The following is a 19711-nucleotide window of genomic DNA, read 5'->3' on the forward strand; positions in this document are numbered from 1 at the left end:
TTCAATGGGAAGGAACTGACTGGATGCAAATAGCAAATATTTTTCTTCTTTTACTGTCTATTAGGATGAATAAAACAGGTACTATATTTTCTTTCAGCACAAAATTGTAGTAGACAGAATATAAGGAAAGGGGAGGGAGTATAAGGAGGTTGGAAAGAGACACACAGGGTTCATCTACACATGCATTTAGCACATAGCAATACATTCCAATGCAGTTCAGTCAGGGCCACAGCTCACTGAGCTGGGGTGGGGCAGTCCCTGGCTGACGGGGACCTAGGAGTTCAGCTTGCCAGTTTAGGCTGCTCTGCCCAGGTTTACCATGCTGCAGAGGAGCTGGCTGGGGCATGAGTGTGCTACGGTGTGGGCCTAGCTGGTAGGCAGCCCCCATACTGTAGCACCCTCATGCCTCTGCCAGTCCAGGTCAATGTTTATACGTGTATTTTGGCACACTAAATGACGGTAGTGGGATAGTACTTTGTTCTGGACAGTACTATCCTACAACAGAGTTAATTTACTGTGCTCTAATATAGGCACATATGTAGACAGTGATGCTTTACTGAAGAGCTAATTAGTCAGCTCCACAGTAAAGTGCACATATAGATGCACCACAGGAGAGATAAAGCATGGTCCAGTATTTAGGACAAAAATAAATGCCTTAAAGTTTGTGAAATGGTTAGATATACAATTGCCCAATTGTAAGTATCTGCAATAAGTAAAGGGAAGACACAAGGAATGAAATTCTGGCTCCCCTGACCTCAAGGACGGAATTCCTGCCAACTTCACTGGTGCTAGTTTTTTACCCAAAGAACAAAGCAAAGGGCAATTACATGGAGGTGGAGGAGATGGTGTGTACTTACATATTTTCCCAGTTGTTCTCCTCATATATAATGCTTTCTCTGTCTTTGTTTTGCCTTCCAAACCAATGACAAGTAAATAATAGTACAGGATCACCTTGTCATTCACTTTAATCAATAACAATTTTTTCCTGGGTGGACACACATATAGCAAAAAGCATGCAGAAGTGATGGACATGTGATAGACATGCTGTGACAGTTCAGGTGAAACTAGTCCAAATATCATGAATGAATGAATGGCCTTTTAGGGAAGACATGGTCTTACACATATTTCAAATCCATAACTCTATGGGACAGCATTTGCATCATGAAGGGAAAATGTGCTTGGTTTCACTGCCACTGATATACATAGTAAAAAAAAGAAAGACCAGGAAGAGGAAGGCTTAGAAGGAAAGAGAAACCCACAGAAAGGGAAACACTTGTCTCACAAAAAGGGGCACTGAAACAGACTGCAGGAAACAAAACACTGAGAAAATGAGACTGAGGGTCATTAAAGTGGACATAAAAATGCAGTGGCAAAGAAAGATCAATTCTGACAAAGAATGTGGGGAAAGGATTGAATTTAGGGCCTTGTTACACAGTCATTTTGGGCCCTGCCTGGAGCTCTTAGCACTTGGATTGTCCACACATTAACACTTGAAACTAGTTTTAAGCACTCATTATGCAGCTCAAAGTTACAAATACCCAACTTGTGCTACAATGGGTGTAGCCACTCTAGCCTACACCTTAGTGTAAACAACCCGCTCACCCCACCTCTCCCACTGGCCTGGACCAGGCCTGGTGTCCTCCCCCAGCACCCAAATCCCTGCTCCCTGCTCTTCCACCCCATGCTTGTGGCTGCCTGAACTCCCTGTCCCTGTGGCCACATAGACAGGTTAACCCTTCCTTGCCTGTTTCCCTGGGACAAACACTGTGTGCAGCCACAAATAAGCATATGGGAGGGAAAGAGGAAGCATGGCTGTGGGGAGCCAGAAGGAGCCCCAAGGGATAGGAAGGAAGCACCAGGGGTGAGAGAGAACTAGGGGAAGCTGTGGGGAGCAGGGGGCAGGGAGTAGGGGGAAAGCCTGGAATGGGAGTAGGAGGGGTTTTTACCAGTCAGTCCTCTAGGCCCCTGCTGGCCTGAAGCGTGACTGCTCCAAACTTGACCTAGCAATAACACCCATCAACATGTATGCAACTCACAGTATAATATTTAACAAGACCCTTAGAGAAATCAGAAAGAACTTGAACACCATCATTCATGTTGCAACAACAGAAGGAAAAGAAAGCAATGCAGATAAGAACTGGGAAGAAGAGAAAAGAGGGAGGGATTATGCTTACAACAGGTTTAGTAACAGAGTTAGTGAAAAGTGTGAACTGGGTGATGCCTGCTCCTAACCTTCCATTATCAAGGTTGATTTCAATTGCTCAAAAGTAGTCAATGAGCCAGCTGGCTTGCAAATACCATTGATAAAAATGCCATGGCTTTTTGCATGAAATGTTGAAAAAAAACCTATTTTTTCCAAAATTTCTTGTGAAAAAGTTTTAAGTTTGACAAGGAAACAAAAAAACAACATACTTGTGTTAGTGTTTTCTATTTTCATTCAACCCTCCTCTCACTTTCCAATGGATAGAGTGATGAAAACAAAAGAGGGAGAAAATGTTTTTTTTCTGATTTCCATGGGGAATAAAGAAAACATTTTTTTAAAATGCCATTTTTTATTTTAAAAAAATGTTGATGGGAAATTTTAAACAGTACTGCTTTCACAAGCCTTCATCTATGTTTTGTTTGAGACACAGTGGGCACGTCTACATGAGATGCTACTACAACCATTACTGCTCATTTATTTAGTACTTGTATTAGTAAGTATTAAATAAATGGGCAGTAACTGGAGTTACTGCACAGTCAAGTTAGCAAATGTCTTTTAGGTGACACTACTGCACAGTAGCCTAATAATACTGCACTGTAGCGTATTAGCACCGTCCCTGCTGTGACGCAATACGGCACAGTATTTTTCAGCAACTATGCAGTCAGCATCTTGTGTAGATATCCCGGTAAGTGGGAAGAAACATAACTTATGCTTCTATAGCTCCTATAAATATCACCAGCAGCTTGGAGTTTAGAAAAAATGGTACACAGCAGATGTGTCTACAGGTGGCATGACTGTTGGGATTGTGGATTAGATCCCATTGCACCTTTAGTTGAATATCTGTCAGTGGCCTAAGAGGCATGTATGTGACTTGCAGTCAGCTAAGTCACTACACATGATTCTCTTGCATGCTACTTAGCAGCCACAAACCTCCTAGGATTCCTAGAGTCCTTAGGCCACCTTCAGTTTGGGCTGAGAAAAGTTCTTAAGGTAATTAGACTTAGACTACTGCTCTTGCTCAGAAGTGGTCTAGAACAACTTCATAAGCATTTATCTAACTTCTGTGGTGATCTAACTCAGTCTGAGAAAGTATGAAAACTCTGAAAAAGTCTCTATGTCCTTGACAGAGAAATATTAAGAGTGACTGGAAAAAGGGAATTTGTGTTGCCTGCATTTTGCTGAATAGCTTGGTGGCACTTAACCACAGAAGTGGAAGACCTCAAATTTAGCCCTCAGGTCCCCTGCTCTGCACCCAATGTTTTTTGTTTTTTTTTTTTTAAGCCTTTTGCTTAAGTGATTAGATAAAATAGGTAAACAGCAGGGGCCAGAACCCATTTCACTTGGTAAGATTCCTTCGGTTTGCTGTCCTTCTGGCAGTATGAATTTTTACATTTGGCTGCTCAATGGCCCACCTATAAGAGGAGAGATGGAGAATGTCCTCAGTCCTGCCTAGCACTCAGGATATTCTCCTGCATAGTACAGGATGTAGGTTCAAAACTCCTGAGGCTCAACCCACTTTCAGGGTGAGTACCTTAAACACTAAATTAGACAACGGATGGGAAGAACTACTACCACCTCCAGATTTCTCTCGTTACTCCAGGGGCCGGCAGTTATTTCAGGTGGAGGGCCGCTTCCTGAGTTTTGGCAAGCCATCAAGGGCCACATGACAGGCAGCCAGGGGCAGATAAATGTTAATTTTCTAGAGTTTGGGCCAGATAGAATGGCCTGGTGGGCTGCATTTTGCCTACGCCTGCTTTACTCTCAGGGAATTCAGTGTTGCTGTCCATCTGAGGAGCTGGATCCCAGTAAGGCATCTCCCGCGGCATGATTAGCCAGTGGGATTCAACTGGATCCCAACATGATGGAAGCTGTACATGATGGAGGCTAGTCACTGAAAGATTTGTACCTCCCTGCATGGAATCATTTTGTTTTCCTGAGCTAGACGCATATTTTGGGTTACGTGGAGGCAAAATCTTTAGGCTTCGGCAGAATAGAATTTGGACCTACACGTACAGAGCTGCCGTCAGAGGATATGTGGCCAGAAGCGTGAGTAGAAGTTATTCTCTCTCATACACTAGGTAGGGTAAACATGAGCAGAGATGCTTGCAGAAGAGACTGATTGGAAGGAGCATCTGCAGTGTTGTTTAGTTGTACAGCCCTAAAAAAAGAGTAGCATCAGCAAAAAAAGCAAGATGAACACTATGGTCACCTCCTTTTAAGCTATTACCAGCCCTCCTTTTAGGCTATTACCTGTTGAATACTTGTGGAATCTAGAAGAACATAAAAGCTGCTCCCATACCTCCTGTGAGGAGCCATGTGCTTTCCGAAAAGGGCGACTCAAGCCTCAGTGCAGTGGACTGGGCCAGCAGGGTGCATCTGTAAATATTCTACCCACTTCCCTGCACCAGCCAGGCTGTGTTTGCCTAGTTAGTTCTCATTTTTCTTGAATGTTTGGTCTGTTTTTTTCAGAGTCCACTTTACTGTGGCAGCTGATTTGATGGGGTCAGAAAACACGGGGCAGTTTATTTACTAAATTTGTCTCTGATTGCATGATATTTCCTTGAAGCATCAGGCTCTTCAGCTGTGCTAATTAGATCAACTCCAGTCACAGGTGTAACTTGTTTCCAGACAATCCAGAAAGGCAGCTAATGTTCAAATATAATTTACCAGCACTTGGCCTTCATTGTTAAGGGAAGTCTTTTATCTTTTAAAATGTCAACAGTGCTTCCCTTATTATTTGACATATCAAGATATATAAATTATTTTTTTAACTAATACCATAAACTGATATTAATACTTTTTTCAAATAAATCTGAGATTCCCAATGTACTGTTGTTTCGGCTATATGTCATAGTTCAAAGAGAGATAAATTTACAGCCAATAGACTACAAATTTGTAGAACAATTATATCCATGTAGGCAAAAACTTTCCAGGCTGGCCAATTATTTGTGGTATATCAAGATTGCTGCTGTCAGCTAACCAAAATCTTTGAGCTGTTTCATTATCCAGATTTTTTTCTTGATGTTGGATGCAATTTCAGGGAGGGTATTATGCATATGATCAATCCCCAGAATTCAGATTTCTCATCCCTAACTTTAAATTTTAAAATATTTTGAAGGGATTCAATAAGATAACCATAAATATTTCCTTATGTTTCTGCTACTCATTTTTTTCTGTTCAAGTTATTATAACCATCATCGTCACTATAGCATTTAGTCCCTTCAAGAAATGCCTTACCTGATATGACTAGCAGCCGTTATATAACATCCCTGCTTTCCTCCTCCTTTTATCATTCTTTATCCAAGAGAAAAAATATATTATGATTTCAATTTATATGTGTATTTTATGTTGGTTATGCTGTGTACCTGTGTTAGAGAAGGTTAGGTCAAAAGAGCACACTTATGACTTAAATGGAAAGTGAGAGTGTTTTGTGATTATTGGCTTTCAATACACAATCCCCTGACCCAGTCCAAGTAAAAGCTTTGTCTGCAGCAGTGAGAGAAGCTTTGCCCTGCAAAACATCATTGTATCTAAGGAGAATATAATGTCTCAGAACTTAGACAAATTTGCAGGCACTATAAACGCAGTCCAATCAGCTTTTTAAAGGTAAGGACAGACTTTTCAGTTTGAACTCTACTTTTATAAGCCAGAACTATGGACCAAAAAAAAATATTACATAATTTTAAAAAGTATATAGCATTATTTTTCTGATGGTTAAATAGATTTTTATGCCAAGCTTGACTGGTTCGCAACTGTGTGAACAGGGAGATTGCATTGAATGATTACTGCTGGTACTAAAGTAATGTTTAGAAGCCATGAGATCAGCTTAGTTGCCCTTTATGCTAAGCCATGTACAACCACTTAGCAAAAGACAATCTCTATCCCATATGGCATAAATTAGTGACAAAGGGCACGGATATTTAAAGATTCACAGAGACTAAGTGACTTGCCTAGAATCATACCAGAGATTTGTGATAGAGCCAGGAAATTAATCTACATGTCTTGTGATCCAGTGTAGTAATCTTAATCACAAGACCATGCCTTTTCCAACTACAGTTATTAAATGTGTTTAACTTTTTGCCCTTAGCCTCTTTTTGACTTACAGTTTTCAGCAGCATATCACCCACATGGCTAAGTTACTGCTTTGAGTGTTAATTTTTCTTAAATTAAAAATGAAGTCATAAAAAAAACTAAATCAAAGGCTCTTGGATTCTCTCACTTTCTTATTTAAGAGGAAACAATTACTAAAAATGATCTAAGTCTATGTGTAGCACAAAACAAAGAATTATGCAAAAAAATCACCTTTTTAGGGTGGTAATGTTTGATAAGTGATTTTTCTTAAGTTCTCAACCTTGATGGCACCAATATTAATTTTAAAATTTATTTAAAAAGCTAAAACTTGAACCTCCAACTCTTCCTAATCTAGGTTTCTTCGCAGCAAAAGTCAAGCTGTGCATGAAGTGCTAATGAATGTTTTAGCCATAGCTAGGCTGGGAAGAAAGAGGCTATTTTATTCTTACCTTTGGGATGTAATTTTAGTTTTAGTGATTTAGGGACAAATTATTGGATGTGATCTCAGTTTTTGCTACACTGTCTTAAGAACTTAGAAAGTGGCTTCAGTTTGAGTTGCAGGTGTTTAGTACCTCAAGTCAGGTACTAGGGCCAATATCTACAAAAGTCTGGGTCTTAACTTAAAATACACACCTTGGCCATCTAAATTTAAGCTACTGAACAAACAAGACAATCAAAATTAGAAGATATTAATTGGTGATTTCTTTCACAGATAACTCAGGATCTTCCTAGGGTTTTATTTGTTTGATTGTTTTTGTAGGGTGGGGATGAGAAGTGATGGGGGTAGTAATGTGGAAGATCACAGAGAGTTTTTCAGAGAGGAAGGCAAGGCAGCTCTGTGGTCTGAAGTGACCATTCTTACCCTGTTGGAAACCCTCACTTATCTCTGGCCCACATCTCACTCTTTTCAGCCTAATGTGGGATGCCAGAGTTAGGGGAAAACTATTATGAGTGTCTATAGGACTATAAGAGAGGTAGGTGAAGGGCAAATGCACTAAAGTGAGTAAAAAGTTATGCAACAAGGAAGGAGAGGGAGCTGTATGTCAAACATGATCATATGTACCAGATTGGCTAGGACAGTCCTGGATTTCAGAGTCTAAGTATTCTGGTCATTAGAGAAAATTAAAGCAAAAGTCTTGGATAGGTGGGAACTCACTCGCATGTGCAGCTCCTGACTCGGTAGCCAGGCACATGTGGGCAGGTTCATGCTAATCCAAGACATTTGCTTCAGTTTTCTCCAGGGAGCCCAATCAATGGGGTGTTCTCTGGTCTGGACTCTGCTGGGTTCTGTGCAGAGTCACTTGCCCAGAAGAGTCAAGGGAGAGAGCTGGGTGTACTTGGGGATCTGCAGGGTCAGGGCTGTGTGTGCACATATGTATGTGTGTCCCATGCTGTCCTGCCTGGCTCCACTCGTGGGAGCCACAGGGTCGTGTGTGTGTGTGTGTGTGTGTGTGTGTGTGTGTGTGTGTGTGTGTCCCACCTGGCCCCACTCCTGGGAGCTGTGGAGTCAGGCTGTGTGTGTGCGTGTCACAGAGCAGGGCCTGCAAGCGGCCATGAGCTCGCTAGCGGCCCCTGCCGTGTCAATTATGGTGATCCAGCACCCTCTTCTCGCCCACCACGTCTTTGTTCTTATAGAGTTCAGTTAGGGAGGCTGCCTACTCTCACCTTGACACCGCACTGGTATTACTTCCGTTTCAAGTGGGGTGCCCCAACACCCCCAGCCTTATGGGCAATGCATGCATCCTACCTCCCCTTTAGCACGCCCCAAGCCTTGCAGCTGTTCCTGGACATTGTTCTGCCCTTGCCCTCCGGCACCCTCTCCGGTGCCCCTTGGGCTCGTCCTGCCCTGGTACCCCTCTCTGGCACCCCCGGGCTTGTCACCCACCTGGCACCCCTGGGGCTCGTCACGCCCCGGCACCCGTCTCCGAACCTCCTGGGCCTATCAGGCCACTGGCCCCCTTTACTGGCGCCCCTGGGTTGGTCACGCGCCTGTCGCCCCTTTACCAGCGCCTCTGGGCTGGCTAAACAACCTGCACCCTGTTACCTGTGCCCCTGGGCCGCTGCTGCAAGCTGCACCCCGCTACCGGCGCCTCTGGGCTTGCCGTGCCCAGGCCTCACCCCACTGGGCCTGTCTTGTGGTTCTTCCTCGCTCCTTGCCCTCTCCGGAGCCTCTTACCCCCTCTGGGGCCTATGCTGCACCTCTCGCCCCACTCTGGGGCCTATGACCCTGGGCTGGGGGTCCGAAACCCCGCTCGCCATGCCTCTTCGGCGCAAAGCGCTGTGTCCCACTGGCACCAGGAACCCCCAAGCTACTGGGGAGCCCCCATGAGGCCTCCTTGCATCCCTACAGCCTCACCCAGTCCTCCGGTTTAAGGATAAGTAAACCATCAAGCCAAACGGCTAGAACAAAACAACCAGGAGCCTCCTGGCTCATAACATACACTCCAAGCTACACTGGCTCCTAACCCTACCTCATTTAGGGTTTGCTCTTCCCCGCATCATTACAGCCGGTCAGAGTGGTCAGGCTGCAACCCTCAGCCCATGCTGCTCAGCTCTCCCACAAAGCCCCTGCTCCTGGAGCTGCCAAAGGGGAACTGCTACTCTGGCTCTGGCCTGGGCTGTTTATAAGGGCCTGGCCCTGCCCACTGCCAGCCACATGACCTGCCTGGTTGCCCCAGCAACCGGCACCTGAGCTGCCCCTGGTGATTGGCAGCTCCTTAACCCTATATCAGTCACAGGACATCTTGATCCTTTGACAGTGCACACATACTCCAGCACCCCCTGGAAGCCTCTGCTGTCCCATATTTCCCTCAAATGATTATGATCACTCTCTGTATGTCTGATTTCTGTGCTCTTTGCAGTGAATAGGTCATTTACAAAAGGGTATGAGTGAGGATTTGTTTTACTGTGAAGAAGAAGAAAATGGGGAGGAATTTGAGCAAGAGGTAAGGTACTGCTGGATCTGGTACTGGCCAAAGGGGATGATCTAATCAGCGACCTGAAGATTGAAGGGAAGCTTGGTGACAGTGATCATGCGTTGATTACTTCCTCTATCCTTCGCAAAGCTGGCAAAGCAGTCAACAATGCAGAAATCCTTGACTTTAGGAAAGCTGACTTTCACAAGCTCAGGAGGTTGGTTGTTGAGGCCCTGAGAGACCATGATCTGATAGGAAGGGGAGTCCATGATGAGGGGTCACTTCTTAAAGACATGATCCTAAAAGCACAAGGGAAATCTATTCCGTCCCATGGGAAAGGTAGCAAAAGAGCTGGGAGACCCCCTTGATTCAATAGGGAACTCAGGGACATCCTGAATCTGAAAAGAGAAGCTTATAAGGGATTAGAGTCAGGAAGTACCACTAAGGAGGATAACTCATTACTGGCTCGCATCCATAGGGAGCGGACCAGAAAAGCCAAGGCTGAAGCCGAACTCAAGCTGGCTATGGGAATCAAGGACAATAAAAAGTCCATCTTCAAATATGTGGGAAGTTGGAAAAAAAACAAGGGCAACATCAGACCCTTGTTGAACCAAATGGGGCAGCTGACAACAGAGACCCAGGAAAAAGCTAATCTCCTCAATGATTACTTTACATTGGTTTTCCACCAACCCAAGGGGATCACCCTGCCTGACAGGACACAGGACTACCAGGGTACAGGCGATCATACACCTATAATTGGCAAAGATCTTGTGAGGGGACATCTTGAGAGGCTGGACATCCACAAGTCAGCTGGCCCAGATGGAATGCAAGAGTGCTAAAAGCGTTGGCTAACATCATAGCACAACCAATGGCGAGGATATTTGAGAACTCGTGGTGCTTGGCAGAGGTTCCTAAAGATTGGAAGAGGGCCAATGTGGTGCCTATCTTCAAGAAAGGAAAGAGGGAAGATCCAGAAACCGACAAGCCAATCAGTTTGACCTTAATCCCTGGAAAGATCTTGGAAAAAATCATCAAAGAAACCATCAACAACAGCCTAACATAAGGCAATGTTCTGAGAGATAGCCAACATGGCTTCATTGTGGGTAGGTCTTGCCTGACCAACCTCATTTCCTTCTATGACCAAGTGACACATCACTTGGACAAAGGAGAAGAGGTTGATGTCATATACTTAGATTTCAAAAAAGCCTTTGACTTCATCTCCCATGAAGTCCTCATGGTAAAATTGGGAAACTGCAGCCTCAACATCCTTACAGTCCAATGGCTGGGGAACTGGCTCTGAGGTTGGACTCAGAAAGTGGTAGTTCATAGAATCAAGTCAACATAGCACATAGTGACCACTGGTGTCCCCCAGGGCTCAGTATTCGGACCAGTACTCTTTAATATATTCATAAATGAGCTGGATTCAGGTGTCAGAAGTGGACTGACTAAGTTCATGGATGACACCAAATTATGGGGAAGTGCAGTCACTCTAGAGGATAGGCTGGCAATTCAGGCTGACCTGGACAGGTTCTATGGTGGGCAGATCAAAACCAGATCACATTCAACACACAGAAATACAAGGTGCTCCACCTCAGAAGAAAAACCCCACATCATACTTATATGCTTGGCAGTGGTACACTCACTAGCACCATGACCAGAAGAGACTTGGGGGTCATGACTGACCACAAAATAAACATAAGCTACCACTGTGATGCTGCAGCTGGCAAAGCAAATAAAACTCTGGCTTGCACCTATCGAAGCATTTCAAGCAAGACCCAAGAAGTCATTCTCCTGCTTTCTTCAGCCGTGGTGAGGCCACGGGTGGAGTATTGCTTCCAGTTCTGGGCTCCACACTTTAGAAAGGATGTAAAGAAGCTTGAGAGAGTCCAGAGGAGAGGGAGATCCATGATTAGAGGTCAAGAGAAGTGATGGCTCAGGGATGATTAGGTGGCAGCCTATAAGTACATAAGGGGTGTGCATCAGGAACTGGGAAAATGTTTGCTCACCAGGGCACCCCAAGGGAAGGCAAGGTCTAACCGTTGCAAACAGCTGGAAGACCATTTTAGACTGGACATAAGGAAAAATTTCTTTACCATCCAAATCTCCAGCTACTCTGGATACAGTTAAGAAATGCCTGGATTCTTATCTTGCTGGGGTGATCTGACCCTAGCTGACTTGCTACTCCTTGGACCCAATGATCTCACAAGGTCCCTTCCAGCCCTAATGTCTATGAAATGTATGAAATCTATGTGTCTATGTGTATGCACGCACACACAAACAAACATATTCTTCAGATTTCTAGTACTATTAATAAAGTACTGTTGTAGCTGTAGGAGAAATATTCTGGGAATATTTACATGGACAAATATGTTAGAGCAGTCAGCCAAAGTCCCACAGTTCTGTGTTGTGTGCTAAAACCTCATCTTGTGCTGCTTGAAATATTGCTATTGACTTCAGCTGGTGCAAGATCAGACCAGCCTGATTCACATGATCTTGTACTTGAACAGCAGGAGCTGAAATGGGGACAAAATTCAGCTGCTGTGTTTATTTTGCATTTTACTGTAATATAAATTCAGAGAAGTGATATCCATGGTGGTATGTTTTCTGCAAAGTGGGAGGCAGAATTATTTATTAGGTTCACCATCTTTACCCAGAGTTAAATGCACCTGTTATATCTTTATGTGATTCTTAGTTCATTGCCTGCAAGTCAGATTTGTCACTTGTGGACTTACATGTTCTTGGGATTTCCTCTCAACAGGAATGAGATATCCCCATCTTGTGGTCCAATTTGAAACAGTGCAAAACTAAAAGCTGCATTATTGTAGGGTGTAGGAGGGCACCATCCCTTCAGCTGTAAATATTGTATTTTGAGCATATTCAACTAAATGCTAAGCATTTCCCCCACTTTTGAGGTAACTGAGTTACGAGTGGTATTGCAACACATATGTAGCATGCACAACATACTGACATAAGACACAGACATCTTATCTGGGAGAGCCACAGCGAATCTAAAGCAAAGCTGCTCACTTAGGAAGCCATTGCCTACAGTGTTTACATAGACAAGCTAAATGCATGCAATTCCCCCACCAAGCCCTACACCATCCTAGTGTCTCATCATGATTGCAGTAAGTTAAAAGAGACAAATCCAAGAACAGACTGGAAACTACTACCATAGAAAAATTACCAGTCATAAATAAATTACAGATTAGTCTATCAGTACAAGCACAGAAGAGAGTATGTGAATGTGCCTAATTTATTATAGAATTATGTTGTATTTTATCCGGCTGTGTGCTTAGTTTTTGTGTTAAGGCAACACAACATTGCAGGTTTATTTTCCAAAAAGTTAGGCACTTTTCAGGTTGCAAACATAGGAGTTAAAATCAAAAGAGCTCTCCCCAACTAACTAGGCACACCCAAAGAGAAAGAAAAAACAAAGACTCAAATTGTTATTAAGAGCATAATTATTTTATCAGCTGAACAAGAAATACATTATTTTTACTATGCATCCTGAAACCCATTAGGTATTGCATTACAAACAGTGCTAGATTTAACTTATTTCATCCTACCAACATTTTTTTTTGCTTGTTAAATATGAAGTCATTGTCCTTCTGGTTATATAGATATGCTTTTAGGTATTGTGTCTGGCCTATGGCTCATCGATTCAGAGCTCAACCTTACTGTTGCTCTTAGAAACTGCATTCTCACACAGTGTGCAACTCTTGGAGTTTCTTTCATGGCATGAGGAAGCAAGAATGAAGTAGGGGTATGGTGGTAGAATAGACTTTTTAAACTATAGGGAATCCATGGGGGCCATATATAACTACTTTCCAAGCTTTGAATAGTAATTTTGGTCCCTTTACTTTCTCCCTTTATGCAGAGTTTATTTTTAGTTAAAGGAAAAATCTTATGATTTGTGTCAATGATATGGCCACTATATACATACCCATGATAGCTATTTAGGGGAATTGAAGACATATGCCTGCCCCCTGCTCCCAATATGCTTGATCTGGTGCTGAAAAATAGCTTCTTTTGTCAGAACATAGAAAATATAGATGTGCTTTTAATGTTAACAGCCCTCACTCTTGTTCAACTCCTGTCTAGGATGGGCGTTTCACCAGCTCTGGGAACTTATCTGAAGAGCCTGAACCAGACTTTCCAATCTCCTGATTAGTAGTAATCCAAATCAGACCACTACAGGCTACCATCTGTAAATGTTTTACTACCATTAATACCATTCATTGTCTCCAACATTTTTCTTTTCAGAGGCGTGCAGCTGATAATTTGAGAAGACATCATCAATATCAGGTAAATATCCATATTTTAATTTCTGGTCATTTTAAAAGCTGATTAGAATGTGATTTTTCACGTAAGTGTTTACAAAAGCCAAAAAAAATAAATCCAAACATTTAATAGAAAATGCTAACCTTATTTATCACAAAAATACTTTCCTTTACAACAAAACCATTTGAAGTATTTGTGATTTTTTGCATAATTATGGATTTTTTTTCCAAAAGAATATTTTAGGAAAAAAAACATTTCCAGTGGGGGGGAAGGGGGAAGAGGGTGAGGGGAGGACCACTGTGATGCAAAATTTTGTCCAGCTCTAAGAAGTCATAAAAAGGAAGGAAGGAAGGCCACCAAATCCAATTGGTTTAATGAATGTAGGTCCAATTAGAATTACCAACTAAATTAACATGATATTTTTAATCTTTTAGGAAGTTATGAGAAATTTGGTTAAGAGATACGTTGCAGCAATGATAAGAGATGCCAAAACTGAAGAAGGCCTCACAGAGGAAAATTTTAAGGTGATTATTTTTTATGATTATAACTATAAGCAAATAGCAAATGACAACTAAGCATAAATTCAGATGAGTACCATAATTTCCTGAGAGCACAACTTGTGTGGCCTATTTGATTACACATATACTTCATGCAGAATTTCATGTGCATTCAATTACATTAATCTTTTACAGTCCTTTTATGTATATATAACCCTGCATGGTGAAGGGGCTAGAAAAGGTACCCTAAAGCTAGGCTATTTTACCTGCTCATGGCTGGGTAACGACATTCAGTGGGATCACTCTCTCTGAGGTTGAAAACATTATAAAAAGACAAAGATTTTCACAACATGGAACATTTGCACCTTGATATAGAACTAAGACCATGAATGACCAGAAAGAATTATCATAATCTCTAGGGAACTAGTAAGATACAACATCAACATTTGCAGATGAGTGAGACAAGATGACTGATTGAGTGCCAGGTGAGGGAAGAGAGTGGAGGCTACACTTTCTTCTGAGTTGGAAAACCAGCCCAGGATAGATGCATTCAGTGTCAGCTTTGCCATCAAGAATCTGCTCATCAGTAAACTTATGGAACTGCCTGTGGGTATTAATGAATGTCTTACGCCCTTCTGTCCTGAGGTCAGAAACAAACAATACACCACTGTTATCAGTGCATATGTCCCAATGCTTGATGCTAATGATAATGTCATAGAACAGTTCTACTTCAACCATGACCACATTCTGACTAATACAGTGAGGATAAGATCGTTATCCTTAGTCAGAATCAGACATTACCCAGAACTCTGGAGTGGCACTATTGGGAAGGGAGGCAAAGGAAAAAGCAAATCCAGTGGCATCCTTCTCTTGAACAAATGTGTAGGACACGGTCTTGTCATCATGAACACCATCTTCCTACAGAGTGACAAATACAAGACCACCTAGAGGTACTTTCACTCTAAGCACTGGCACCTCCTGAACTATGTTATTGTTAGAACCTGTGATCGATTGGATGTTTGTGTCACATGACTATCTTGTCAGATCCATTATGAACATCCCACTTGCTCTGAAACACCAAACACCAAACGCACTCTTCTTCCCCCACAAAGTACCATTAGGTAACCTGGAAGTAGTTGGCTACTTCCCCTATCTCAGTAGCTACCTTTCTTAGAGAGAGAACTCTAATGAGGATATCCAGCACAGGATCTGGTGTGTACAAGTGCCTCCTTTGGAAAATTGCTTCAACAAGTATTTATTCATCATGATTTCTGGAAAGATACCAAGATCCAAGTTTACAGTGCAGTCATCATCCCCACTCTCCCCTACAGCTGCAAAATGTAGGTGACCTACTATCGTCATCTCAAGAGCATGGAGAGGTATCACCAATGATGTCTCCAGAAAATCCTCCATGTCAAATGGGAAGATGGCCATGCAAATACAGTGATCCATGCACCAACCTTACTGGACCAGACATTGTGTGCAGATGTCTGACTCTTGACTCCCAAAACAAGTGCTCTAATCCTATCTTAGTTATGGCTTGAGATCTCACCATGCCCAAATGAAATCCTCCAAGGACACATTGGAAGCCTACCTCAGAAAAACAGATGCCAACATCAAGAGTTGTAGGAGCTGGCTGCCAACAAATAGTGCTGCATCTTCAACCAAGTAGCAGCTTGTTTTGTGTTAAAGTGTATTCCCCTCAAAGCAGAAAAGAGAGAGTGGAGGAAGGAAAATGAAAGGAATCCCAGCCTGCAGTCTACTTTCCCCTGTGGAAAGAACTGCAACTTCTGTGAACGGATCTGTGGCTCAAAGATTGGACTCTTAAGTAATTTCATAGATTTCATAGACATTTGGGCTGGAAGTGACCCTGGGGGATCATTGAGTCCAGCCCCCTGCCCCAGGGGCAGGAAGTCAGCAGGGATCATAGGATCCCAGCAAGATAAGCATACAAATGTGTCTTGAAGACATTCAAAATAGGTGCTTGAACTGCCTCCGGTGGAAGTCCAAACCTTGGGGTCTTGGACAGTGAAGAAGTTCTTTCTTATGTCCAGCCTGAATCGGTCGCAGCGGAGTTTGTGACCATTCAATCTTGTCATCCCTTGGGGTGCTCTGGTGAACAGATGTTCCTCCAGATACTGGTGGTCACCCCTGATAAACTTATAGGTGGCCACCAGATCACCCCTGAGCCTGCGCTTTTCCAGGCTGAAGAGCCCCATGGCTCTCAGCCTGTTTTCGTAAGGTCTGTTTTCCTGACCTCTAATCATGCACATGGGTCTCCTCTGCACCCTGTCAAGCATCTCCACACCCTTTTTGAATTGTGGGGCCCAACACTGGATGCAGTACTCCAGCTGCAGCCTCACCAAAGCCGAGTACAACGTGACAATGACGTCCCAGGATTTGCTTGAGAAGCATCTATGGATGCAAACCAGCGTTTTGCTCGCTTTACCAGCCTCAGCATCACACTGAAGGCTTATGTTCATCTTGTGGTCAATCATGACCCTCAAGTCCCTTTCATCTGTAGTGCTAACCAACATAGCACTACCAAACCTATAAGGATGCTGCAGGTTTTTCCTCCCAAGGTGAAGAACCTTGCATTTTTCAGTGTTGAACATCATCAGGTTGTCATCCACCCATTTCATAAGTCTGTCTAGATCTGCCTGGATCACCCTCCAGAGTTTGCCTGGATGCTTTACCCCAGAGTTTGGTGTCGTTAGCAAACTTGGCTAGTCTGCTTCTGACACCAATGTCCACATCATTGATGAAGATGTTAAATAGTATAGGCCCTAGGACAGAGCCTTGAGGGACCCAAGATCCATCAAGATCCATCAGTGACCCATGGGAGAGATCATCTTTGAATCAAGAGTTTGTCAATGATGATGGTGCCCAGGTCTTTTCCTCCAAGTCAGCTTAAGCAACTAGCTAAGAGTTTTTTTGTGTGTGAAGGAGTGCCAAACTGGTGTTGGAGTGTGGAAGAGTGTTTGGATTTCCAGTGCCACATGGGCATATTTCTACACCTGAATAATTTTAACTTCACTACAAAATACATATATGGCTTGAAGATTTTGTTGATGAAACTTGTGTGGGGTCAGTGTTCATAGCCACCACAACTACTAGGTCACCATTGTGCTATTCACCCTTAGGCACTCCCACACCCCAATCCCTCCACTACCAATATTATCTCACTCACTTACTAAAATCCTTAACACAGCAAGTTCCTGTGTGACTTTCTACTTTGAAAGTAGCTCATATTTTAAAATTCTGAAACTGAAATGCTGAAAATGCTGTATCTATACTGGGGTAACACAGTCTAATGAACTAGCCACAGTTAAATGCAGAGTTCTCACCCTATCACAACTAGGGATTTATGTGAATGAGTTGGGGTAATTTACATCACCTGTCAGTGATGTCATGTTCTCCTTTTGTGTTTCACTTTTCTTTCTCCCACTGTTTGCAAAGACACTGAAGTATCCATCTTTCAAAGTTTATCTATAACTGTTTAGTTAAAAATCAGGATTGTTTAGTACCAATCTGTAGAAGCCAAAAGGTTCCAAAGTAATAATTATTTCCTGTTACTTCCAAATTTTTAGGAATTAAAACAAGATATTTCCAGCTTTCGTTTTGAAGTCCTGGGTCTGTTAAAAGGAAACAAGATATCTAATCTACAAACTTCAAAAGGCAACAAAGAAGCTGCGTCCTTGTCAGAGACTGAGGAGAAAAATGAGAGCGAAGGAAAACAGAAAGTGAAGAAGAAGAACTTCAGCCTCTTTGACATAACTACAATGATTCATCCGCGTTCAGCCAGCATTGCCTCTCAGGCACATAACGTGAGCAATGGCTCTGCAATGATAGTGCCTGAGTCCACCAAGGAGAAACAAAAGAGGGTGAACTTTGTAACAGATATCAAGAACTTTGGGTTATTTCATAGACGATCAAAAACAAACTCTACAGAGCAGAGTACGAATAAAATATACACCGTTTCTGAAGAAGTTTCACTTCAACAAGTAGAAGAACAATGTGAGAAAGCCACTGAACTGGAAGAAGAAAAACTGTCCATGAGTTGTGAATTAAGTGTCCAAAGTCTCAATGAAAAGTGCACGTTAACAGAAAATAAGCAAAATAATAGTGAGACTTTGAATTCACAGAGTGAAGAAAATGCTTGTTCTTCAGACAATGAGAAGACAGAGGTACAGGACTCGGGCACATCCCCACAAAAAGACTGTCTTGACAAAGAATGGGATGTTAGTAGTGACTCAGATATGAAGCATGAGGCAGTTGAGCAGGGTGATTATATAACAAGGTTGTGATATGGGAGGGAGCATTTACAAATATATATATTTTGCATAGTGCTTTTTCTTGGGAATGTTTTAAAAGTTATTAGCAAATGCAGAATTACACTTTATAGTATTCAACTGTGGCACATGAACTTGTAACAATTAAGTGAGGGAAAGACAATAGAGGAACCTTCTGTTTTGTAGCGTGCTTTAGCTTTCACAATTTGTTTTACATTTTTTTAATAAATGGAAGCATCTTGTATTCTTGTACTGTTGCAATAACCCACAGAAACTTTTTAGCTATCTTTTTCAATTAAAACAAATGCAATTTCTCTCGTATGATAGTTAACTCCTATGATAAATATTTTTCTATGCAAATAAAAAGTAACTTAACAAACGTGTAAGCCTTCACTCAACTTTCTAGGTTCCTTAAAGATAATGGTCACCATAATAATCATGAGTAACTCCTGTCAAAACAATTATTTAAATTGTTAGAACACTATTATTTAAAGTGCTGGATACTTGATTTGCTTCAAGAGTCATGAAAATAAATTGAAGCATAAGTTATTTATTTATTGAAAAAATACGAATTACTGTACACTATAAAACATTGCCCTATTTGTTTGTTTAGTTATTACTTCCCAGCATATAGCTATTACCGTTAATGGCAATATTTAAGTTTTAAGTTTATTTTTTAAGTTGTACAAAACATGTTCTTTCTTACAAGAAAACACAGTGTTATAGCTTCTTAGATTTTGATGACCATTTAGTCCAAAATGATCCATAATCAGAAGAAGTAGTGCTTTTCTAAACATTTGCTTTCCCAAATGTGGACAATCTATGCACTTTAATGTTCAACTGCTTCTGCCTTCAATACAGTTGTATTTGCTAAGAGCAAGAACACTTCAGAAAGGAAAAAATAATCCCTAAATACTCAGAAAATGAGAATCTGGTAAAAATATTTTAAAGGTGAATCTAAGAGAGGTTCTCTGATCATTTCAGAGTTTGGGGGGCCCAAGTGATGATTTTATACAAATACATAGACATTCAATTGTATGATACAAACCTGATAGTATTTTCATAAATGAAAAAGTGATTTATTGTCTTAGTCAAAATAAGTATTTTTAAAATTAAACAGTATGTTTCTTTTTAATTGGTGACTGGTGTCCTATATTATTAAAATATAAATAAAAACATTCACTAGGAACTGAAGAAGAGTCACTCATCACCCCGCAACAGAGACTATGGTGTATCCCTGTGTGTGGTAGCCATTTCACTTGTTGTGATCAGTTTTATTATTCATTTTGTCTTATGCTAAGGGGTCCCCAGAACACACAGTAGAAGTTTATATCCTGAACCCATAGGAAGTACAAGAAAAAAAGGGAACAAACAGGTAGAAGAAATCATTAGTGATGGCTTCTGCCTGTGTTGTAGTAATGTCATACAATTAGAGTCAAATTTATTAAAAGT

General features: G+C 41.9%; 1 protein-coding gene across 1 annotated transcript in view; it reads left to right on the top strand.

Moving 5' to 3' along the window:
- The window catches only part of TRPC4 (transient receptor potential cation channel subfamily C member 4), a 233979-nt gene extending 214713 nt beyond the window's left edge, over positions 1 to 19266 (top strand). Inside the window, exons 9-11 of the mRNA XM_090027125.1 lie at positions 13453 to 13494; positions 13905 to 13994; positions 17558 to 19266. Coding sequence (XP_089883251.1) covers positions 13453 to 13494; positions 13905 to 13994; positions 17558 to 18274 — 849 coding nt within the window. The 3' untranslated portion in view covers positions 18275 to 19266. The remainder of the gene's footprint in view (positions 1 to 13452; positions 13495 to 13904; positions 13995 to 17557) is intronic.
- The last annotated feature ends 445 nt before the right edge of the window (positions 19267 to 19711 follow it).

Source organism: Crocodylus siamensis, chromosome 1 (genome assembly GCF_052110815.1).
Source record: "Crocodylus siamensis isolate JL-2025a chromosome 1, ASM5211081v1, whole genome shotgun sequence".
Lineage (NCBI taxonomy): Eukaryota > Metazoa > Chordata > Crocodylia > Crocodylidae > Crocodylus > Crocodylus siamensis.